This window comes from Pongo pygmaeus, chromosome 13, assembly GCF_028885625.2.
Source record: "Pongo pygmaeus isolate AG05252 chromosome 13, NHGRI_mPonPyg2-v2.0_pri, whole genome shotgun sequence".
In the NCBI taxonomy this organism is placed as follows: Eukaryota; Metazoa; Chordata; class Mammalia; order Primates; family Hominidae; genus Pongo; species Pongo pygmaeus.
In genome coordinates this window covers 59915463-59941867 of record NC_072386.2, presented here as the reverse complement: position 1 = coordinate 59941867, position 26405 = coordinate 59915463, and the positions used below count along the sequence as shown (strand labels likewise).

The following is a 26405-nucleotide window of genomic DNA, read 5'->3' as shown; positions in this document are numbered from 1 at the left end:
GCTTTTATCCTCTTTATTACCTCTATAAAGAAAATGTCAAGCAACTAAGCAAGCTGAAACTGATGATAAAGATCTCTTGCTTATATAACTAAAATGTCAAAAACCTTAATCAAAACCTTCCCTCCCTCTAAAGATTTTACTCTCTTATCTACCCGCTATTTTCTTTAAAAAATGACTAAAATTAAAACAATACCTTACCTTTATTAGGTTTGTTAATTCGGTAACAAGTTTTGCTTTTTGAACATTTATTTCTTTGATTTTGGTACTTGCTTTTCGCTCTTCCTCTTCAAGGTTGCAAGTATCCTGTTCCATCAGCTTTAAACTGTATGACACATATAATAATGAAGAAATCAGGGTTAAACACAAGAATTGAGCCCAAATTCTTAGGTTTCCCCGCCCAGTTTTCTGGGATATATTTAGCAATACTATATGTATTGCTATATATAAACTGCTAGCTCCTAGATTAAACAATCATTTTGTGTGATCAGTCAGGATTGAAAAATATTTGTTGATATATATTATGTGCTCCAGCATAGTCCAGGTAATGCCTGTGTTAATAGTTTAGGATCTCGAATCAGAAAAATGGCTTTGTTTCCTCTTTGTCATTCACTAATGAGCAGTTTAACTCTGGCCAAGTTACTCTTCTGAGCCTCAGTTTCCTCATATATAAATTATAGATAATAACAATACTTCCTCCATAGGGCTGTGGTGAAGCTTAAAAAAGGTAATACATTGTTTCCTTATGTATGGAGCAGGGGTAACACATGTTAACATGCTAAATATAGTGCCTGGCCCATAACCGATCAATCAATATAAGTTGTTTCTGTTGCTATTGTTTATAAAACAGTCGCTTCCCTTAAGGAGCTTAAGTGGGGAGAGTTAATAGCAAAAAACAGAAACAAACAAACAAAAAACACAATACAATAATCCTAAAAGTTAATAGTATGTTCTCAATTTTAAAGATGAAGAAACTAAGGCTCAGGTAAGTGAAGTAAATTGCCTAAAATCACAGATATTGAGTGTTAAGATGTGTTTGGTACCAAAGTCCATGTTCTTTCCACTACACCATGTTGTCTCCAAGAGAAAAGAAGAAAGGATGGAAGCAACAATAAACAAATTCAGCGGGTGCTGTAGAGAGTGGCCAGAATGGTACAAGGAAGGGTATGTTGGGGAGGGGAGGGAGATAAGTTGGAATGGGTAGAGCGAAACAACATTTTGAATATTCATAAAAGCTTGCCTAAAGGAGAGTAGTGTTTAATTAAATTTCATGTAGTAACTGTAGAAAGCCATAATTTTTTTTTTTTTTTGAGATAGGAGCCTTATTCTTTTGCCTAGGCTGGAGTGCAGCAGCACAATCTCAGCTCACTGCAACTTCCGCTTCCCAGCTCAAGCAATTCTCCTGCCTCAGCCTCCCGAGTAGCTGGGATTACAGGCGCCCATCACCATGCCCGGATAATTTTTGTAGTTTTAGTAGAGACAGGGTTTCACCATGTTGGCCAGGCTGGTCTCAAACTCCTGACCTCAAGTGATCCACCCGCCTCGGCCTCCCAAAGTGCTGGGATTACAGGCGTGAGCCACCGCACCCGGCCTCATAATGAATATTCTTGAATGGGGTAGGAATATGCAAAGAAAATAAATTTTGCAACAGTCTTTTGGATGAATTAAATACAGACGTGACTAGTCAGGCAGAGACCACTAACTAGGTCACCACTGCAGTAGTCCAAAGTGAATAGAAGTAGGAGATAGTGGGCTAGTAACACGTATGAAAAGTCATCTCACTGTGAAAAATCAACATTACTTTATGAGGAGAAAGTTTAGTTTTAGACAATGGGTTCAATACAGCAATTGTGCAATAAAGGTTGAGCGTTTTGCAGAAGACTGACTAGGAATGAAGGAAAGGGTTAAAAGTTTAAAAAAAGGTTTAAAGTTGAAACAAATTCTAGGAAGCTAGACTAAATAGATATATCTTGCTTTAAACAACCAAGGCACATTACCAATTTTAAAAATAGAAGTCAATGGGCAATTGTTTGCTTTAAAAAAACATAAACAACAAAGAACAAATCTTCCTAATACATTTCAAATATGATTCCATTTATAAATGTGTTTAGGAATACAAACTATATTAAGTCAAGGTAGATATACCTTATTCAAGACAATGAGCTGTTAGTTATTATTAAAGATTATGTCACTAATATCTATCTTTAGTCGATAGACGAGAAGTCAGAACAACAACAACAAAAAGCTGTGGGCTGTGTTATGGTAGAATATGGAAAAAACCTTGAAACTGGAAACCGTGTGCCTTTTCCCCAGACTTGATACCCTAATAGCTTTTATCCTACCTTACATATTCTGGTTTCTACAAAAGATCTAAATTCAAAATAAAAGTTACAATCGTTCTGAGAATGGGTGACTGGGTTTTCATAATAAGTCAGTAGTTTTCTGTTTAGAAAAGACTTTTGGCTGGGTGTGGTGGCTCCTGCCTGTAATCCTAGCACTTTGGGAGGCTGAGGCGGGAGGACAGATTGAGGTCTGGTGTTCGAGACCAGCCCCAGCAACATAGCAAGACCCCATCTCTACAAAAAAGCTGGGCATAGTGGTGCACACCTGTGGTCCCAGCCACTCAGGAGGCTGAGGTGTGAGGATCACTTGAGCCCAAGAGTTCAAAGCTGCAGTGAGCTGTGATCATGCCACTGCACTCCAGCCTGGGTAAAAGAGCAAGACCCTGTCTCAAAAAAAAAAAAAAAAAAAAAAAAAGACATTTGACAATATTATATTTACATTTTGTACAGAATTCTGTGGAATATATGACCCATTAAGGCCAAGCAGACATAATTCAACTGTCACAAGGAAGACTGCAACTAAATGAGTGAGATAAACCCTCAGGTGCCCAATCTATTCTGTAAAACTCAATATAACCTCCTCCTTCCCTATTACTCTCTTTCAGAACTAGAGAGAAAACAGCCCAGTTTGACAATTTTTCTGCCTTCCCCTCCCCTCTCCTATCATTCAGAACTCAAGGGACATATTGTTTTGGATAATCATGTAGGGCAGTGGTTCTCAAAGTCTGGTCCACAGACTCCTGGGGATACCCGAAACTATTTCAGGGGTCCGTGAGTTAAAAACTATTTTCATGGTAGTAACAGGACATCATTTGCCTTTCTCACCATGCTGTCATTTGCACTGATGGTGTAAAAGCAATGGAAAGTAAAAATGCTAGTGCTTTAGAATAAATCAAGGTAGTGTACCAAAACTAGTGCACCAAAGTATACTAGTCCTTAGATTCTTCACTGCCATGCAATTGAAATTTTTAAAAACGCCAAATTCCCTTAAGAATATCCTTGATGAAGCAGTAAAATTCATAAATTTTATTAAACCTCAAAATCTTAAGTATATATATTTTTAATATTCAATGTCATGACATAGGAAGTACATAATATAGTTGTCCCCCAGTATCCATCAGAGATTGGTTTCAGGACTCCCTAAGGATTCCAAAATCCACGGATGCTTAAGTCCCTTATATAAAATGATGTAGTATTTGCATATGGCCTATGCACATCCTCCCATATATTTTATATTGTCTCTAGATTAGTTATAATACCTAATACAACATAAATGCTATGTAAATAGTTGTTATATTGTATTGCTTAAGGAATAATGACAAGAAAAAAGTCTGTATGTGTTCCATGCAGACATAACCATCCATTTTTGTTCCCCCGAATATTTTTCTTTCTTCCCTCCTCCCTGCCCTGCCTAAAGAGATGAGGTCTTGCCATGTTGCCCAGGCTGGTCTCAAACCCCTGGACTCAAGCGATCCTTCTGCCTTGGCCTCACAAAGTGTTGGGGTTACAAGTATGAGACACTGCACCTGGCCTCTTGAATATTTTTGATCTGTGGTTGGTTGAATCCATGGATGTGGAACCCACGAATATGGAGGGCAGGCTGTGCTTATTAAACGTTTGTAGTATATTCAAAAGTATAAATGTTGTTTCAAGGAAAAGCACTTGTGTGACTGTTTAAGTTTGGAGTTATACTAGACATTTTTTTCATGGAATACCATTTTTATTTTAAAAATGACAAACTATAATTATCTGGACTTGGCTATTTGGTCATTTTTCTTTTTCCAAACAGGAATAAAGTGAGCTTGTCATTTCAAGGAAAATAACTGACAATATTTGTTGCCAATGATAAAGTTTAAACTTTCAAATGAAAATTCGAATTTTAGAAAATCTGTATCCACTGGTAAGCTTGACAGCTTCCCAATTCTTAACAGCTTTTCTGAATGGAATCAGTGATCAATGTGATCTTTTAAAAATATTACATAATAAAATATGTCAACGTTTGAAATATCTATGTGACTTGATGAACCAGTATTTTCCCAATGACCAATGCATGCTGTAACTAAATCATTTATAAGTAAAAGTACCATCTAAAGTGCAATGGATTTTAATGTAACAGAGTACACAAGTTCACTGATATGGTATCAGATTCCACACTGCAATTAAACTTTAATAAACTACACTTTGGCAAGTTTTGATGTAGTATTAAAGAATAATATCCACAATTATCTGAAAAGTCTAAAATATTCCTCCTTTTCCAACTGCATATTTATGAGAAGCTGGATTTCCTTCATATACTTCAACTCAAACATCTCACTACAAACTCAATATACAGAATTAAGTAGGGAAAAACCTACTGACTTCAACTAAAGAAATCTGCAAAAATGTAAAACAACGCCACTCTTCTCACTAAATGTATTTTGTCTGGAAAATAGCTATTTTTAATACATTTTTATGTTAACATATAATGGGTTTATTTTTAAAATAAATTACTGCCCCATCTCTACCTAAAAAATATAAAATAAATTAATGAATATTTTAAACATTTTCAGTTTTAATTTCTAATATGGTAAATATCAATAAATACAATCCACGTAAACAAAACCTCTTCAAGGTCCTCATTAATTTTTAAGCATATAAAGGAGTCCAGAGGCTGGAAGAACAGAAGACTGTTCTCAACAGTCTTCTCAACACTCAAGATTTATCTCCTTTTGCCCTGTGGAATAAAATTGTGTTTTATGTAGTAAGATTAAAGATTAAAGAGAAATTACTACAAAGCGTGCTTGTGGAAATGGTGGTGTTATTACAGTGTATAATTAATATTCTCCCACACAGTAATTTGTGCTCTCCCCCCTGAACAGGCTAAAAGATACCTTCCTAGTTTGGAACTGATTTTTTGTTCCAGTTGTCTTTTCTTGGTTTTTCTCTCAAGAAGCTCCTTCTTCTTTTGTCTAAGTTCATTGTCTTTGTGCTCCAGATGTTTGCTTGTTTCACGTAAGGCAATCAACACTGAATCCACTGCTTGCAATTTTCTATAAATTTCCTATAAAATATTTAAAAATTGTTAACATATTTAAAAAACTGTTCGTGAAAGTATTAGAAATACAGTTAATATTCTTTTCTAACATTCAGATCAAATTAACCAACCTTTAGCTGTTCTTCTAAGTGTCTTCTCTGCTCTAGGTCCACAGTGACAGTGAGAAACTGCGCTCCTTTTAGAGATGTGTTACTAGAAATAACTTTGTTTGAATAAAAAGAAGTTTTCACCACATACTTTTCTTCTGCTGTATAAATCTGTTTTAATCGGGTTTCTTGTATTACCTATAATGTAAAACAACTATTAGTGCACATCTAATATAAATTATATGTTTTAAAGTACTAAATAATTAGAAATACAGACCAAGTGAATTTTGGAAGATCAAAATATACTAGATATACATTTTTTTTTTTTTAGACAGGGTCTTGCTCTGTCACCCAGGCTGGAATGCAGTGGCACAAACTCAGCTTACTCGAGCCTCAACCTCCCAGGCTCAAGTGATCCTTCCACTTCAGCCTCCTGAGTAGCTGGGACTACAGGCATGTGCCACCATGCCTGGATAATTAAAAAAATTTTTGTAGAGATGGAGTTTTTCCATGCTTCCTATGGGGGCGCTGGTCTCGAATTCCTGCCTCTGAGATTCTCCAGCCTGGGTCTTCCAAAGTGCTGGGATTACAGGTGTGAGCCACTGTGTCTAGCAATTTTTTTTTTAACCTATCCAACAAAATTTCAAAAAAGGTGGCCCATACAACTAGCAAAGTCAGCTATACTTCTACGCTACTATACAACTCTCCCAAGTAGTTTTGGAGCTTTGTTACATCTAAAGAAGAGATACCAGGAGAGAAGGGTGCTCAGTACACTGAACTATGTTATCTTGGGTAAGTCATTTACTCTCCCCTCCTCTCAGTTATACTGTTCAAAGATACATAATCTTATATTTAGTTCCTGTATATTTGGGAAGAATAATCAAATGAAACATTTTTCATAGATTTCAAAGCCTTTTCTTATTTTTAAGGTTTTTTAGAACTTTTCTCTCAAGAATTTATACATGGATTTCATAAACTAAAATATATTATAAATACCATAACCATACCATTATTTGATCTATTTCTGTATATTTATAGAGTAGGCTGCTGCAATGCAGAGCATTTTTAGAGGTTGTTTCCAATCTCTAAAAACCTTCAGATACTATTGTAATACTACTGTGGCTTGTTTCCTTCCAGAAGTTTATAGTCTAAGTGAAGAAGTAAGACATATTTAAGCACACTAGGTCAACAGGGCATAAATCCTAAATCTCAACTAATCTGAAAAAAAGGGATAGACTGGATGACTTTAGCCTATCCAAGTTTCCTAAAAATGAGTTTTAAACTGGATTTGAACTGACAGAGTGAAGGAAGAGCACTTCCCATAAAAGTGACATCTCAAGCTAAAGAAGTCAGCAGACAATTTAACCAAAGGGAGAATCTTAGAAATTAATGAGAGAACAATTCCATAAATAGGGTATACTGTTAGAGAACCTAAAATCTTAAGAGTTAATAATAAAGGAAAACATAAAGAATATATTTTTATTCTGAGGAAGAGATACAGCCATTATTGCCATTATCTAGCCATTATTGTCTCAAACAGAAGGATTGAGGATATAAAGGCAGTAAATTTCCTCAATAAAGGTTTATATCTTCTGAAAGATAGCTAAGATAATCTTTACTAGGTACCTGAAATACTTTCTAACTTGGTTTTCTTGCACATACAGATGTCTGAAAAGTATATCATCATAAATTATTTATATACAACATAGAACTGAGTTAGGCATTGGGACAATAAGGTATTTGATATGTTTGAGAATTTAAAAAATACAGTATATAAAACCAAAGAGATTAAAATTAATGAAAACACCTGAAAAAGAAATGGGAAGAAAAGAATTTCACTTTTAATATAAATTATATGAATTCCAAAGCTATTTCTCTAGTACAAACAGCAGTGTCAAAGCTCCCTAGGTGACTTAAACAAAATGTTAAAAGTAAAAGTACATGAAAATAACTCAACTTGAAGCAATGTTCAAAAAATAAAAGAAATTTCCAAATGAAGTAATTGCTGCTTTCTGCCCCAAAGTGAAGTTTAAAAAGTCCTTATCAACCTTTCTATTGTCTTTCTGCATTAGTAAAGAAGTCCCACTAATCTTACTTTCAGAGAGAACCTTACCTACCCCTAAAGCTTTGACAAAAATTGGTTTGGTCTATGCATATGGTCTTGTCCTCTTTTCTAAACCTCAGTGAATTAAGAAAAAAGAGTAGTATACCCACATAGAGACTTCTACTTTTGGTTTTCCCAAATGATTACCATAATATGATATAATTCTAATCAAAGGCAGGCAACTTACTGTAAGTAACTTGTTTTTGCAAAATGAGTTGGTAATGAGCTCTCATTTTTCTATCTTCTGTTAATGAAGTATAGTGGGCCCCCAAATGAATCATCTTAGGAATATTTATATACTGGTTAGAAATGTAAAACATATTTTTTAATAAATATTCTAAGTAGCAGGTAGGTCTATAATTGGTTACCAGATGCTTATAAGCAGTAATACAGCAACTTGGTATTAATACTGGAAAAACCTGTTCCAGGAGAGATTTCCTCTCTGTTTCTGCCTGTGATAAAAGTGCATATGGTTTGGAGTCACGGAGACTGCTTCAAAGAATAAAATTCCAAACAGCACTAGCAGAATACAGAAACTAGGAGTTTCTGTGACTGTATGTACTAGCCAAACAAATCCTATGAGGAGTGGTCATTCATATCTGAGATAGTCTTAAGTACAAGTTTTAAGAAAAGGGCTGACCAAAAACAGTTTCATACCCCAGCCTACCATTCTAAAGTATAATTTGTCTTAAAAATAATCTCAAATATAATAATTTAAAAGACTAAACTATTAATACAATGTTTGAACATAGGTTTACCAAGCAAGGCAGAATCAGGTTAGTGTACTAGGTATCTCTTTTCAGGTTTTAACTTTACGGAATTACCCTAAATGTATTAAGAATTTATTCTAGTTAATTCCACATCACTCCTCTCATAATGTATTAGTTAACAATCAATGTTTCATGTCATATGGAAAATAATTAATACAAATATAATTTCTGCACGGTTAAAAACAACAGACTTACTTAAATTCTGACAAATTTTGCTTGCCTTTAGCTAAGTAGTTTTAACAAAACTACGTTTTTGGTACATGATTCAGTACATGATTCACTACTTTCCTACCCGTTCAATTCTTTCTCTGGTCTTTTCAGTTCCTACAGGAACTTCATGAATATGATACTGACAGCAAAGGTAACTCATTACAGGATCAGGTGCATCAAATAATTCTCTCAAATAAGAGAAAAATCCGTATTGTCTGAAAGGAAAAGTATTGATTAGATTTTTCTTCTTAAAATATCGTTAAAAAAATCTGGGAGTTGATAAGCCACCAATAAACAATAAGTAAAACACACATTATTTCAACAATGACACAGGACAAGTCTTTTTTCTTTTTTTTATATTTTAAAATCACGTATGACTTATTCACTTACCAGAAAAGCTTAAGCTTTTTATGATTACAAACTACTCTTTTTAAATTTCTTCTATTATGTTTAGAATGCTTACTTATATTCCAAGTTAAGCTATTTACTTGTAATTATTTTATAATTAAAATTTTTTACATTTAGTCCTTTTGGAAATTGTTTCTGCATTATGAAGGGATAATTTATCATTTCATTTTCCCAATAACTAACCAACTACTTTAGCATCTTTTATTAAATAGTTCAGTATTATTCTGCAGACTTGAAACATCACATCGCATCACACTCACTGTGTGCTAATATATCATGGTCCTGTGCCTAAATTTTTCCTTATATTCGACTTAAGAGATCTTAAAAGGAAATAATACAGCTTGTAATAGCTTATTTATGTAACAATAAATGTTGAATAATTCAATATTTAAATAAATCTTAATAATATTTTCAAGACTTACTTAAGTTCATTCAAAGATCTTGAAGGTGCTTTGTCTGCATATGAACTCTTGGGAGCAATAACAGCATTTACTCTTAATTTTTTATTGTCACGAACCTGAATATAGGGGAAAAAAATTATTTTAATTACCATATATTCTCTACTGAAATGATTTATAGTTACCATACTCCTACTGGCATTCGTGGGATGGATAAGAAACTCGAACACGGCATATTAGATGTTACTTAGTATAAATTTTTTTACTGTGATAATACTGTAGTTACGAGTTTTTATAAAAAGAGTCCACTTCTTTTAGAGATACATACCAAAATATTTTCAGGTGAAATAGAATGTCTGGGAATTACTTCAAAATGATATAGAAGGGAGATAGTTATGCTTACATTATTGGCAGATTATCTTGTATTGGACTAACTTTTCTACAAACAATGATTGAAACTCTGGCCAAAATTTTAAAAACAATTATCTTAAGGCACTGGAGATGGACAAAAGAAGTTGGAAGGGAGCCGACATCTGAAAGAACAGCACTAGGTGAGACTTGTGTTTATGTGTCTTGTGGCTTGGGGGCATTCCCCAATCTGGAGCATCAGGAGTGGGGAAAGAATTCTGGTAGAAAGCTGCAGTCTTTCTGGCTGGAGGGATCATAGGATGGAAGGATGGAGTTTGGGGTGACTAGAATGACTGTAAACTGAGAGGGTAAATTCTTGGAAGAAGGGAGCTGCGAAGTGAGAAGCCTCAAAATCTGCATATAAACGCCATCTAAATCCTTGGCTGCCCCATGAACTATGAGTGCACAGGAAAATTCCAAGGGACTGGAGGAAAGCAACAAGTGGAAGGCTAAAACTAAAACAACAACAACAACAACAACAACAACAACAACAACAACAATCCCCACTGAATGGAGATTTCAGTTGCTGTCCATTGCTTGAGAGACAGAGTTTGGAGTTTAAATCCAGCTAAGTTAACTGCCTTCTAGTCTCTTTGGAAGAAAATAATTGATAATTGAATCCAGTCTCTACAATGTTATTACCCACGATTCCAGAATATAATAAAAAATTACTGGCCGGGCACTGTGGCTTACACCTGTTATCGCAGCACTTTGGGAGGCCAAGACGGGCGGATCAACTGAGGTCAGGAGTTCAAGACCAGCCCGACCAACATGGTGAAAGCCCGTCTCTACTAAAAATACAAAAAAATTAGCTGGGTATGGTGTGGGGCACCTGTAATCTCAGCTACTTGGGAGGTTGAGGCAGGAGAATTGCTTGAACCCAGGAGGCAGCGGTTGCAGTTAGCCAAGATCATGCCATTGCACTCCAGCCTGGGTGACAAGAGCGAAACTCTGTCTCAAAACAAAAAAACAAAACAAAACAAAAAAACAACTACTAAGCATAAGAATAAAATGCCACCATAGTCAAGAGAAAAAGCAACTAAGAGGAACTGATTCCACAAAGACCTAGATGTTAGAATTAGCAAAGAAGTTTAACGTAGCTATTATATATATACACACATTCAAGAAAACTAGGGTTTATTACTATCAACAGGTGGAGAATCTCAGCAGACAGAATAAAGAGAATTAAATGAAAATTCTAGAACTAAAATATGCATTTATCTGAAATGAAAAATTCACTGATGGGCTTACTGATGAAAGATCCCAAAACATTAAAAAGATAATACCACGAAAAACTTCATGCCAAAAACATGAGTAACTTAGATGAATTGGAAAAATTCCTTAAAAAACACAATTTGCCAAATTTAAAACAAGATGAAAAAGAAGCTGAAATAGCCTTTACATGTAGTAGAGAAACTCAATTTGCTATAAAAATTCTAATGAAGAAAAGTCTATACTAACATGTTTTCACTGATAAATTTGATAAAACAGTTAAGGAAGCAATAAACAGAAGGATGAAACACTTCCCAAGTCCTTTTATGATACCAACATAACTCTTATGCCAAACTCTTGACAAAAACATTACAAAGAAGTCTATAAACCAATATCCCTCAGGAATACAAAAGCAAAAATCCTTTGTAAAACATTGGTAAACAGAATCCAGCAATGTATGAACAGTATACATGACCAAGCGGAGTTTGTGCCAGGAATGCCAGACTAATGTAACAGTCAAAAATCAACTGATCTAACTTATCATATTAACAGAATAAAGTGCAAAAGCCATATTATCATCTTAGTAGATGCAGGAAACCATCTGAGAAAACTTGACATCCATTTACGATAAAAATTCTCAGTAAAATAGGTAGACGAGGGAACTTCCTCAACCTAATAAAGAGCATTTGTGGAAAATCCACAGCAAACCTCATACCTAATGATGAAACATTAAGTGCTTTCCTCCTAAGGCTAGAAACAAGTAAGGGTGTCCAATCTTGTCATTTGATATAGTTTGGCTCTGTGTTCCCACCCAAATCTCATTCCAAAGTACAATCCCCACATGCTGAGGGAGGGACCTGGTGGGAGGTGACTGGATCATGGGGGCAGTTTCCCCCATGCTGTTTCGTGATAGTGCATTCTCACACAATCTGATGGTTTAAAAGTCTGTTGCAGTTCCCTGCCCACTCTCTCTCCTGCTGCCATGTAAGATGTGCCTTACTTCTTCTTCGCCTTCTGCCATGATTGTAAGCTTCCTGAGGCCTCCTCAGCCATGCAGAACTGTGAATCAATTAAATCTCTTTTGTTTATAAATTACCCAGTCTCAGGAAGTTCTTTTTTTTTTTTTTTTTTTTGAGACAGTGTCTCACTCTGTCACCCAGGCTGGAGTGCAGTGGTGCGATCTCAGCTTGTTGCAACCTCCGCCTCCCAGGTTCAAGTGATTCTCCTGTCTCAGCCTCTTGCATAGCTGGGATTACAGGTGTCCGCCACCATGCTCGGCTAATACAGGCAGTTCTTTATAGCAGTGTGAAAATGGACTAACACATCATTTCTCTTCAACACTGTCCTGGAGGTATGAGTAAATGTAATAATGCACAAGAAAGAAAGAAAAGGTTGGGAAAAAAAAAGAAAGTAAAACAACCTATCTGCAAAAGATAGGACTTTCTATGTAGACAGGACTTTCTACACAGAAAGTCCTATGGACTCTATAAAGCAACTATAGGCATACCTCATTTTATTGTGCTTTGCTTTACTGACCTTCAAAGATACTGCGTTAAAAAAAAATATATATTTTTTGGCTGGTCCAATGGTAGTGGGTAATCAGAAGTTACTAACATAGTGTCATTAAAGTTGGTATACAACCCCCCACTGCTAAATTTGACTGGTTTAAAAACAATTTTTTTTAACACATTCAAGGTTTGCAGCAACCCTATGTCAAAAAAAGTCTAAAATGCCATTTTTCCAACAGCACGTGCTCATCTCGTTGTGTCTCTGTGTCATATTTTGGTAATTCTCCCAACTTTTTTATTATTGTTGTATATGTTAGTGATCTATGATCTTTGATACTACCATTGTCATTGGAGTGCCACATACCACACCTAGGTAAGACAGTGAACTTAATCGATAAATGCTGTATATGTTCTGACTGCTCCACTGACCATCTGTCCTCCAGTCACTCTCCCTCTCCTTGGGTGTCCCTATTCCCTGACACACGACAATATTGAAATCAGAACAATTAATAACCCTACAATGGCCTCTAAGTGTTCAGGTGAAAAGAAGAGTCACAGGTTTCTCACTTTAAATCAAAAGCTAACAATAAAGCTTAGTGAGGAAGGCATGACAAAAGTTGAGCTAGGCTGAAAGCTAGCCAAGATGTGAATGCAAAGGAAGAGTTCTTGAAGGAAATTAGAAGTGCTACTCCAGTGTACACACAAATAAGAAAGCAAAATTGCCTTATTGCTGATCTGAAGAAAGTTTTAGTGGTCTGAATAGATGATGAAAGCAGCCACAACATCCCTTTAAGCCAAATCCTAATCTAGAGCAAGCCCTAACTCTTTTCAATTATTTGATGGCTGAAAGAGGTGAGAGAAGAAAAGCTTGAAGCTAGCAGAGGTTGGTTCATGACGTTTAAGGGAAGAAGCCATTCCCATAACATAAAAGTGCAAGGTGAAACAGCAAATGCTGATGTAGAAGCTGCAGCAAGTTATCCAGAAGATCTAGCTAAGATCACTGATGAAGATGGCTACGCTAAATGACAGATTTTCAACGCAGAACCAACAGCCTTCTATTGGAAAGGAATGCCATCTAGGACTTTTATAACTAGAGAAAAGAAATCAATGACTGGATTCAAAACTTCAAAGGAAAGCTGACTCTTATTAGGGATGAATGTACCTACTGACTTTTAAGTTGAAGCCAATGTTTATTTAACCATTCCAAAAAATCCTAGGGCTCTTTAGAATTATGCTAAATCTACTCTGCCTGTGCTCTATAAGTTGAACAACAAAGCCTGGATGACAGCACATCTATTTACAGCATGGTTTACTGAGTATTTTAAGCCCACTGTTGAGACCCACTCCTCAGAAAAAAAAAGACGCCTGTCCAAATATTACTGCTTACTGACAATGTACCTAGTCACCCAAGAGCTCTGATGGAGATGTACATGCAGATTAGTGTTGTTTTCATGCCTGCAAACACAACATCCAATCTGCACCCCATGGATCAAGGAGTAATTTTGACTTTCAAGTCTTATTAAGAAACACATTTCATAAGGCTAGGTATGGCTGCCACAGATAATGACTCCTCTGATGGATCTGGGCAAAGTAAACAAAAAGCCTTCTAAAAAAGATTCATCGGCCAGGTGTGGTGGCTCACACCTGTAATCCCAGCACTTTGGGAGGCTGAGGTGGGCAGATCACCTGAGGTCAGGAGTTTGAGACCAGCCTGGCCAACATGGTGAAACCTCATCTCTAATAAAAAATGCAAAAATCAGCTGGGTGTGGTGGCGCATACCTGTAATCCCAGCTACTCAGGAGGCTGAGGCAGGAGAATTGCTTACACCCAGGAGGTGGAGGTTGCAGTGAGCCAAGATTGTGCCACTGCACTCCAGCCTGGGCGACAGAGCAAGACCCTGTCTCCCCAAAAAAAAGATTCATCATTCTACATGTCATTAAGAACATTTTTGATTCATGGGAGGAGGTCTCAAGATATCAACATTAACAGAAGTTTGAAAGAATTCCAGCCTTCAGGGAAGACTCTGAGAGGTTCGACTTCTGCGGAAGAAGTAATGGCAGATGTGGTGGAAACAGCAAGAGAACTAGAATTAGAAGTGGAGCCCAAAGATGTAGCTGAATTGCTGCAATCTCATGATAAAACTTGAATGGTGGAGGAGTAGCTTCTTATGGATGAGCAAAGAAAATGGTTTCTTGAGATGGACCCTACACCTGGTGAAGATGCTGGGAACACTGTTGAAATTACAACAAATGATTTAGAATATGACATAAATTTAGGTGATAAAGTAGAGGCAGGGTTGGAAAGGACCAACTCCAATTCTGAAAGAAATTCTAGGCTGGGCGCGGTGGCTCATGCCTATAATTCCAGCACTTTTGGGAGGCCATTCCACTCTAGTCTGCGAGACAGAGGAAGACCCTGTCTCAAAAAAAAAAAAAAGAAAAGAAAAAGAAATTCTGCTATGGGTAAAACGCTATCATATGCTACGGAGAAATCTTTTGTGAAAGGAAGAGTTGATCAATGTGGTAAACTTTATTGTTGTCTTCTTTAAGAAATTGCCACTGCCACCCCAACCTTCAGCAACCACCACCTTGATCAGTCAGCAGCTATCAATATGGAAGCAAAATCCTCCACTACCAACAAGATTGAACTCACTGAAGGCTCACATGATTGTTAGTATTTTTTAGCAAGAAAGTGTTTTTAAAGTATGTACATTTTTTAGACATAATGCTATTCACACTTAATAGACATAAATAGTATAAACCTAACTTTTATATATACTGGGAAGCCAAAAAGTTTGTATGACTTGCTTTACGGCAATATTTGCTTTATAAATCTGTTACATTTCTTGTATGTCTGTACTAGAATTCAATGTAAATTCAATAGTGTCACAGGATATAAGGTCAATGTTTAAAAAAATCGATATGTCTACGTACTAGCAATGTACAATTAGACAATGCGTTTTAGAAATCCATTTATGATAGTATAAAAAATATATTTTAAAATTAGACAGTGAAATACACATTTAACAAGAGATGTGTAAAACTTAATACAATGAAAAAGAAAAAATGTTGAGAGACATTAATAGAGGCATGGTGGGATGGAGAAATTTCACGGTAGCACAAATTCTTTTTTTTTTGAGACAGAGTCTCTGTCGCCCAGGCTGGAGTGCAGTGGTGTGATCTCAGCTCACTGCAAGCTCCGCCTCCCGGGTTCACGCCATTCTCCTGCCTCAGCCTCTCCGTGCAGCTGGAACTACAGGTGCCCGCCACCACGCCCAACTAATTTTTTGTATTTTTAGTAGACACAGGGTTTCACTGTGGTCTCAATCTCCTGACCTCGTGATCCGCCCGCCTCGGCCTCCCAAAGTGCTGGGATTACAAGCGTGAGCCACCTTGCCCGGCCACAGATTAGTAATTCTTAAACTATTTTCAGAGGATTCTAGGCTTGAACAAATTACTAAATATACTGATGGTAAGGGGAGCTATGTGTTTCACTAATACAGAAGAGAATTACAAATATGCAAAGGAGAAAGACTAGAAGGTACTCCAAAGTTGGACTGCAATTGTATGTAGTACTGTGAATTCATGGTGCACATATTATCTGGTCTCTAGATAAATATGGAAATAAATATAGACATAAGGGTTTGCATGTTAGGACTTAGAAGCAATGAGATACCAGCAGCAATGAACACACCTAGTATCCAGAGCTCAGTGTCTAAAAGAAAATAGGATTTTTGGTTAAAGGACTGATTGTAAGGCCCAAAAAGATACACTCAAGATGTGCCTGTAACATCTTACTATGGCAAAAAGAAAGAAGCGCTCAAAATACAATGGCAACATATCAAAATGACACAGGAGTCAACCTGAAAATGGTCTCACTGGCCAAATATGAGGCAATCTGAGCATTAAAATAGTAATGAATTGGCCAGGCGTGGTGGTTCACGTCTGTAATCCCAGCACTTTGGGAGGCCAAGGCGGGTGGATCACTTGAGGTCAGGAGTTCAAGACCAGCGTGGTCAATATGGTGAAACCCCGTCTCTACTAAAAATACAAAAAATTAGCCGGGCACGGTGGTGGACGCCTGTAATCCCAGCTACTCGAGAAGCTGAGGCAGGGGAATTGCTTGAACCCGGGAAGCGGAGGCTGCAGTGAGCCAAGAGTGTGCCATTGCACTCCAGCCTGGGCAACAAGAGCAAAACTCTGTCTCAAAAAAAAAAAAAAAGTAATGAATTAAAATACATAAAACAATTCTATGAATCTATACTGATACAACAAACAAATAAATGGAGGAGAAGAAAAAGCTCTTTCTTATAGGTAGAATGCTAACTAATAAACACAGAAGGAATGACAGAGCTAGAATCATTAATGGCTCTTAAACCTATTAGATTGGGTTTCATGAGGAACGGAATATCTGCAATCTCAAAGTATCTCCACACAAATAATTACAAAGAGAAAAAGTAGTGCACACCACCCCACCTGGTTAATTTTTGTATTTGTAGCAGAGACAGGGTTTCACCACATTGGCCAGGCTGGTCTCGAACTTCTGACCTCAAGTGATCCGTCTGCCTTGGCCTCCTAAAGTGCTGGGATTAGAGGCATGAACCACCATGCCTGGCCTATTATTTGTTTTTAACTTTGTAATGATGTATTTCCTTTTAGAAGATTTTGTTTGAGTAACAAAAAGTGAGGTGATTGAAAGAAAAACAAGAAATACTACTATAGGTAGTACTCAGGTTTGGCAAAAATTATGATGTTGCACATAATAGTATGTAGAAATGGCAAAAACTGTGAAGATGATTTGTAATTTACTGAAGGATGAGAAATGGTACTCTAGTAGATACAATTACAGGAGAAGGTTATATAGAATAAATTTCACAATTTAAAGTATACACACAAAAAGTCATAGATATAGGAGAAAGTTCTGGTTCTATCTGATGAGCAGCTATGAAAAATTAATTGTTACAACACAAGAAAAAAGAATACAGGTCAAATGATCAGGAATCTATATTGTATCATCAACATATGGTTTAAATCCTTAGTGCAGAGGCAGAATGAGTTTTTGACACCAGGAAAAGTAACAGGCTAAGCTGGCCATTTGCAAAATAGAAATGATTTAATTACACCTGACTGCATGCCCTTTACAATGTATCATGTCTTAAAAGACGTGCAACCCAAGCAACTTGACTTCTCCACTGAGCTCTTTCATCAGATCAATAAATCACTGATTAGGCTTAAACAGCTCTAACAAACACAAATTTTTAACTTTTTGGAGTCCATTGTATAATTTTATACATCCAACCTTTTCATCCAGTCACCTTTACGTTCACATACCTTGCCAACTCCCAAACCAGAAGTAGGGCAATATAATAAAAGCCAAAGCAAGGTCAAGATTCTTTCCAAGCACTTGTGTACCAGAGAAACAGAGGACCACTTGAGCTGATTCAGAATCTCTCCTCACTTAGACCAATTAATAAAATTCTTTAAACAAGGCATACAAAAAAAATCTAAACCTAACCTTTCTTTATAAGCAAAAGGAATAAGAAGTCTTACAAACAATACAACATATAGCTAACTGTATATATATAAGAATGTCATATATAGCTAACACATTATACCACATATTATGTAGGTTATATAACAATGTATTACAATAATGATGAGTTAATAAGTACTGCTATAAGTACCTTTACATTTATTAACTGACTTAATCCTTACAACCATCTTTTGAAGTAGATAATGTTATCCTTCATTTTATAGACAAGAAAACTGAAGCATAAAACTAAATTTAGGCAACTTGCCCAAGTTAGAAGCAATGCCAGAATTCACATACTGGCAGCCCAGCTACAAAGTATACATTCTTAACTACTAAGCTTTACTGTCTTTCAGTGGCTTAGATTCTTGGTCAGTGGCCTTTCTCTAGCCAGATATAGGGTTCTCATTCTTTTTAAAGAAGGTTTATTTATATTAATAAGCAACATTGTACTGATTTTCCCTTCAAAGTAAAACTGAGTTCATTCCAATATATTTTCAAAAAAAGGATGTCCAAGACCAAAGGTCCATCATTATGTTTTGTTTTCTTAAAACATGATAGAATTACTTACTCTTCACATTAATTTCAAATGATAATTTCAAAATGTTACAGATGGAATATTATGGGCTGGTTTCCTTTTATAAAACAAATCAACTGACCCACAATGCCATAAATAGGAAACAAATTAGCAAAACAGAGTGATTTTGCATGAGAGTGAACTGGTGGTAAAATTAGCTATCACATTTTGCTCTAGTGAAGTTAAAACTTCAAGTGCTGAAAGGTAAGTGTCAAGTGAATCAAAGTGTTGTGTTGGTTAGTACTTGCCTCTTTGAGGAAAACCTCCATATCTTCTTGACTTTCAAATACAAAGGCTCTTAAGTCATTTGATGGAATATGATTTTCAATATATTTGGCATTTTTATTATCTTTCATATTGATCTAAACAAACAAACAAAAAAAGGTCGAATTTCATGAAACCCAACTGATTATTAAAACATGTTTATATTAAAATTGGATTTAATTAGATTGTAATACTTGAGAAAAGAGAAGATTAAAAAAAAAGAACTTGGTATCAAAGAGTTATGTAAAACATCTAATACATTACCCAGAAACAATCAATACAGTACATGGTTAAACAAAGGCCAAGATTTGAACAATGCATATTGATTTTGATACTATCTAAGAAATAACTTTAGTTCCTTTCTAGTCAACTCATTGAAAATATTTCAAACAGTCTTAGATTGTGACTTGAGTGTAAACATTTCTTATCTTTCCCCACACTTTTCATATTTTCTTAATCTTCAAGAGAACTTCATAGATGGAATAACTAATAGGCACAAAAACACAAAGAACTTTAAACTTTGTAAAACTAATGGGGAAAAAAAAAAAACCTTGCTATGGCTTATTTGTAACTATTACAGCCCTCAAGAGAAACTTGAAGTTTACAACATCAGAACATAATCTTATTGATCTATTTTACTTTTTTCTTTTTTCTTTTTTTGAGACAGAGTCTCTCTCTGTTACTGAGGCTGGAGTGCAAATGGCACTATCTCAGCTCACTGCAACGTCTGCCTCCCGGGTTCAAGCAATTCCTGCGCCTCAGCCTCCTGAGTAGCTGGGACTACAGGCATCTGTCACCATGCCCAGCTAATTTTTGTATTTTTAGTAGAGACAGGGTTTAATCATGTTGGCCAGGCTGGTCTTGAACTCCTGACCTCAAGTGATCGGCTTGCCTTGGCCTCCCAAAGTGCTAGGATTACAAGCATGAGCCACCGCGCCCGACCTATTGATCTATTTTAAAAACACTGTGCCAGGCGTGGTAGCACTGATAACCCCAACACTTTGGGAGGCCAAGATGGGAGGATAACACTGGAAGCCAGAAGTTTGAGACCAGCCCAGGAAACAAAGTGAGCCCCTGTCTCTAAAATAATAATAATAATAAAAAATTAGCCAGGTGTGATGGCTCTACCTGGGATGCTGAGGTGGGAATATCGCTGAAGCCCAGGAGTTTGAGGTTACAGTGAGGTATGATGGTGACACTGCACTCCATCCTGGGTGACAGAGTGAAACTGTCTCTAAAAAGTAAAATAAAGTAAAAATATGAATTAGACAATTCTGCAAGTGAGGCTCAAGGCTATGGAAGATACTAAGACAGGTTAGGAAAAAGCTACTTCTGGAAGTACATAATCTGTTATTTATTGCAGATGAATAACTATGTTGAAAGTAGAGCATGATAAAACTCCCATTAAGAGAAGCGTATAAATATAAAAAGTACTATCTAGGGAATTTTAGAGATTGATTATTTCCAAAACATGGAAATCAGCTTTCTTGAAAAAATAATAAAAGGGGAGGTATTTATGTACTATAATCTATTACAAAGCAAACTAGCTTAGAGCTTGGGCTCTGAGGTCAGACAGACATCCTTTCAAATCATATGCTTGATCTTGCTCAAGTACTACCTAAATCTCAAAAGCTTTCATTACTTTCATCTGTAAGATGGACATAGTAAAACAGTTTATACCTCATAGAACTAAATGTGGATTAAGAGATAATATAATTAAAATAATAGTACAGTGCTTGTCACATAAATGTTGGCCAATAGTGCTACTTTAAATTACAGAATACCATTCAGTATAGAAAAATGAGAAAACAGTCACACACAAAAATTAAAACCACATGAAAATCATCATCCGGGCATAAACGCTATGAACAATGACACTATTGTTTCGCAATTTGAGGGGGGAGGTACTAAATTACTTTACTGGAAGAAATGATACAAATAAAAGAAAACATAGGTGGATGTTTACGATAACTTATAGAAAGGGTAAAAGTAACCCCAAAATGACCACAGAAAGTCATCTTTTAAAAAAAAATATAGTTAGAGATAAGCCAGTCTAGGACTTAGCTCTCATGATCACATTCTCCCAGACTGTATTGTTTTTTTTTTCTATTTTTTGAGACAGGGTCTCACTCTGTATTGCCCAGGCTGAGTGCAGTGGTGTGATCACGGCTCACTGCAGCCTTGACCTCCCAGGCTCAAGCAATCCTCTCACCTCAGCCTCGTGAGTTGCCAGGACTACAGGTGCATGCCACCATGCCCAGCTAATTTTTATTTTTGTAGCGACAGGATCTCACTATGTTGCCTAGGCTGGTATCAAACTCTTGGACTCAAGTGGTCCTCCCGCATCAGCCTCCCAAAATGCTGGAATTATAGGCATGAGCCAACATGCCTGGCCCCAAAGCGTATTTGTTAGAAATATTCTGCCACGTCAGATTCCAAGGCCCCCAGCGTATATAAACTGGTTTACATGGCAATTCAATTCTTTGACAGATTTCACCTGCTCAGGAAGACAAGGAAGTCACACAAGTAGGGTCACTGGCCAGTTTGTGTGGTTCCAGTAGTGACTTATTTACACTTTTTTCCCAAGTGTAACACACATTCACAGTTTGGAGGTTTCCCTGATGTCCTTAAGGAAGATTTATTTATTTGTTTGTTTGTTTATTTATCTTTATAAGATGGAGTCTCATCCTGTCACCCAGGCTGGTGTGCAGTGGCACAATCTTGGGTAACTGCAACCTCTGCCTCCCGGTTCAAGCAATTCTCCAGCCTCAGCCTCCCAGTAGCTGGGACTAGAGGCACATGCCACCATGCTCAGCTAACTTTTATATTTTCTTTTTTTTTTTCTTGAGACGGAGTCTAGCTCTGTCGCCAGGCTGGATTGTAGCGGTGTGATCTCAGCTCACTGCAACCTGCAACTCCTTGGCTCAAGCAATTCTCCTGCCTCAGCCTCCGAGTAGCTGGGACTACAGGCACGTGCCACCATGCCTAGCTAATTTTTGTATTTTTAGTAGAGATGGGGTTTCACCATGTTGGCCAGGATGGTCTCGATCTTCTGACCTCGTGATCCGCCCCCCTCAGTCTCTCAAAGTGCTAATTACAGGCATGAGCCACCGTGCCCGACCTATTTTTATATTTTCAGTAGAGACGAGGTTTCACCATGTTAGCCAGGCTGGTCTTGAACTCTTGATGTTAGGTGATCCGCCCACCTTGGCCTCCCAAGTGCTGGATTACAGGCGTGAGCCATCGTGCTCAGCCCTTAAGGAAGATTTAGACACCTTGTTGGCTATGCAGGTTCCAGTTTCTTGGGATGTTCCCTCTGTTCGTGAGTTCAGTGAATAAAGTATTTGTCAAAGTCCTCCAAGAACTTCACAGTCATATCATCACAATCAAAGCAGCAAGATAGAGATAGGTAGATACAGGAGACGCAGCACTCTGTGATGATCTGGTGGTTGATGGCAGCTTTCTGCTTTATGATTTTTTAAACAAAATTTTTCCATACATCCTATTCCACAACCTATTTTATGATTTACTAACATGTCATAAATTTACTTTTATATTAGTAAATAGAGACCTACAGCAACATTTTAAGGGCTGCATAATATTCCATTATAAGGATATAAAGTAACTTATTGAACCAATCAGCATCTTCATAAATTTTCTTTCTTTGCTCCATCATTTTGCTATCATAAACACTACTGTGAGGAGTTCATATGTAAATCTTTGTACACTTCTCCAATTCTAGATTGGAATTGTTAAAAATAAATCATAGAAACAGACTACTAAATGACCATTTATATCACTAAAATTTTAAGTTTGCATATTGCTCACTTGTGTATGACGGTAGTGGCATTTCAACTAGACCTAGAAAGGTGAGTAAACTGCGTGGAAGATGTGAATGTAGGAAGGTGGCAGGAAAGGTGAAAGGTTAGTCTGAAAAGGGTAAAAAAGCAGAATATATCTCTTTATCTCAAAGATTCGAATGCAATTTAAAATGGAAATATATGCCAGCTATTAATCTGACTTGGTGATATATGCTACTATTAGAAAACCAAATAACAAGAGGAGACAAATCTAATACAGTTCTGAAGTATTATTTTGACACTGGCATTTTAGTAAAAATGTTAACAATTATACCTGCATTATAACTTTTATAAGGGTCACAATATTTTTTCTTATACTTTCTTTCAATCCTCATCAGACTAATCAAAACAATGCATCTAAAATAGAAATTCTCTTCTTGATCTAGCAAAAATATTCTAATAACACATATGTGAATAAGAGAATGTTATGAATATTAACTTTGCTAATTTAAGATATGGTAAAAAATTGAAAACTATATAAAATGATTTTTAATAAAGTATAACACAAACATGAGTTACAGAGAATAGAATTTTTCACGAATCCTGAAAGGATGTCTTCTTTTCTAAAGAAAAAAATTATCTAGCAAAAATAATCCTTATGTAATCTTAGGATAACTTTAAGTTTGCTCTAACATATCATGACCAAAGAATGTTAGTTTTTTATTCTTTCATCCGTTCATGTGCCCAAAACGTACTATTTTAAACAGTCTGGATGGCAAACATCTTAGTAAATCCATGGCCATACTTCACTAGATGATTTATTAAATATATCTTCACCTAATCTTGATGACCCACAATCATCAACAAAAGCTATCAAAATTTTATGATGTCAATAAAGTGTTGGTTTCATTTTCAAAATCCTAAGAATGCCCGTTCTTTGTAACAGGTGATTTTCTTGCCTATCCTCTTAGTTTTTTTCCTTTAATCAACATATTTACAGCAGCATTCTACCTCTTCATCAGGTTTTAATCTAATCCCCGCTACAATCTAGTAACAAGCGCCAAAAGGAACCAGCTAACCAAACTAATTTTCTACATGATTCTAGGTCAATAAGTTGCCAGTTTTATACCTCTTTCTAGAAAAAAGCACAGGTTTTATGACAGTTATTACTCTCATTGATCAAGGACCTTTAAAAAGCTCATGTATAGATTCAGCAGCATGCCAGATGCCACAAGTCTGATAATGTAAAACCAGGGTAATATTGGGACTAAAATGTCTTAAAACAAAAATCTATGATTACAATAATAAAACCAATACTACCAAGATGAACAAAGTTTCTTACCGTGAGCATTATGGGCTCACAGACTCTTTGTTTAAATTTGTCTCTGTTATTTCTTAGCCATAAAACAGCATCATACGTGTCACGGAATCTCTGTCTTAGCTTATCTTCCTTCTGATTCATAAGATTGTCAAAACGTACAATATGATCATCCACACCTAAAATTGTAAAACAAAACAAAGTCTTGTTTCTCTGCAAATTTTAATTAGTGAAATAATCTAATAATAATACAAAAGAATACCCTAGTTCTAAAGGTTACAAACACCACTCAGCAAGTACTCCCATAGTGGAAAATATGTGACCTGAACAAATCTTTCTAAAATGTCCAAAAACCTGGGAAAACATAAGATCCTGAAACTATCAAATATAAAAAACAGGTAACCTACAAAAACAAACAAACAAACAAAAAAACCCACAAGGAAAACACTAGATTTCCTATCAAAAGACAAACAGCAATAGGCCCTCAAAATTCTGGAAGAAAAATTAATATTTTCATTCTAGAATTGTATATACAACAAAACTAAAAAGGGGGGGGGGATGATGAAATAAGAATATTTTAAAGGGTGCAAAGACTCTGAAGTTAATTCCCAAATATCTCTTCTTAGAAGGTTACCTGAAAATGTACTCCAACAAAATAAGGGCATGATGCAAGAAAATGAGACATGGAATACAGAAATAGGTTTATAACACAGAAAAGGCACGAGAGAAATTACAAATGATAACCATGCAGGCCTCAAGAACAACCAGTTTAGATGGAAGGAGAAGGACAGAAGGCTATGGGACTCAAGAGAATACCTGATAAGACAGCTTTTTTTTTTTTCCTCTTCAATTTAAGAAAATGCTTAAGCAAATTAAAAAAAAAAAATTAAAAGCTTTTTAAAAGCTATCAATGAAGGGAAATTTAATTATAATGCACAACTTGGTTCAGCTATGAGTAAGTTTAATAAACAATACTTAGTATTTCTAAACTTCTAGAATTAACCCATAAATAAAGCACATAAAACACTAAATGTTTTGGCCTTGAAAATATAAAAACTGGAGTATAAATGAGAGAATTTAGAATGTGAGAAGGGAGGAAAGTAAAAAGCAAGGGTGGGAGGGAGTACTATTTGTAGCTTATGAAGTGTGGATTGAAGCAATACTGACAATTGTTAAATGACCAAAAAAGGATATGTATATTATTTATAATAATAAAAATCATTATTAATAATCCCATTTGAAGAATTTATAATAGAGAAGTTTTATAAGGTAAAATCTACATCTAGAGTAAATACAAAAAGATAATGTCTAAAGTTGATTAATCAAGCAATAGTGAAATAAGAATATGATATATATGGAAGGATTACTAGAAAAAATCTTCTTAAAGAGTTAAAAGTGCTTACTCTTGATTGGCTTTGGAGGTAAAAAAGGAGTTGTGCCACCCTTCTATCCTTCTAGTTCTTCTTTTTTTTTTTTGTTAGCCATACACATCTAATACTTTGATAAACATATAAAATTTTTTTAAACTGATCTTAGTCATACATATTGAGAAGACAGAATATAAAATCCCTATCCAAATAATACCACAGATCTATTCACATGGTCTACAAAAAAAGAAAACCAAAGATGAAATTGGACAGGTTTCAAGGAACTAAGCTAACAGAAGGTTACGAAGGCTAGAATAAAGAGCTTAAATTTGATATGAGTAATAGTGAATGACTTTGTAAAGAAAATAAAGCTAGGCATTTATAGAGAATTAAATCAAGTGCCATAATCTGATAGAAGACAGTGGTCAGCTATCATGGCAAATTACAGTACACGACAGATATAGATAATTAAGGTATGAAGTTGGAAGAACTGAGTTGAGCTTCCTCAAGAAGGCAACTTGAACATTTTATAGAAATAATTACCAGAAGCAGAAGAAAGTCCATCAACAGAGATATATCTACATTTTATAAACATTTCATTCTAACTTTATGAAACTTACTCTTTTTCTCCTTCTCTAGAGTTTCCCTCTCTCTTCGCTTATCAATTATCTCGCCTTCACATAATGCCTTTTCATCCTGAATCCGTTTCAGATCATTTGTAATGGCATCAATCTGGGGCTGAAGATTCTCGCAGTTTTCTGTGGTCTTTAGTTCATTTTGCAAATCCTCTATCATTTTGCGGGTATTACCTATTCTCTTCTGTCGGTCAAGCTCTTCATTTTGCTTTACTATTAAAGCCTGCTGAAGTTCCTCAATCTAATAAAACAAAAGTAGGTTAGTACTTGAGATTGTTTTCCTCTTGGTTTATAAGACTTCTGTAGTAATATAATTTTTAACATGCAAACAATCTAACATAGGTGTTTTCCTCACTAAAAGGTGTCCTGTGAGAATTAGACTAGCACATTACCAGTTCTACCAAACTACCTGTAACTTTATTTTACACATTCACTAA

General features: G+C 35.9%; 1 protein-coding gene across 7 annotated transcripts in view; it reads right to left on the bottom strand.

Moving 5' to 3' along the window:
- Positions 1-26405, bottom strand: part of SMC5 (structural maintenance of chromosomes 5) — a 95725-nt gene that overhangs the window by 30348 nt on the left and 38972 nt on the right. For all 7 annotated transcript variants that reach the window (XM_054501702.2, XM_054501704.2, XM_054501703.2 and 4 more), the window contains exons 9-16: positions 25954-26209; positions 23991-24145; positions 18833-18946; positions 9374-9468; positions 8626-8758; positions 5484-5657; positions 5210-5379; positions 199-322 (exon numbers count right to left, since the gene is read on the bottom strand). In XM_054501702.2, coding sequence (XP_054357677.1) covers positions 199-322; positions 5210-5379; positions 5484-5657; positions 8626-8758; positions 9374-9468; positions 18833-18946; positions 23991-24145; positions 25954-26209 — 1221 coding nt within the window. The remainder of the gene's footprint in view (positions 1-198; positions 323-5209; positions 5380-5483; positions 5658-8625; positions 8759-9373; positions 9469-18832; positions 18947-23990; positions 24146-25953; positions 26210-26405) is intronic.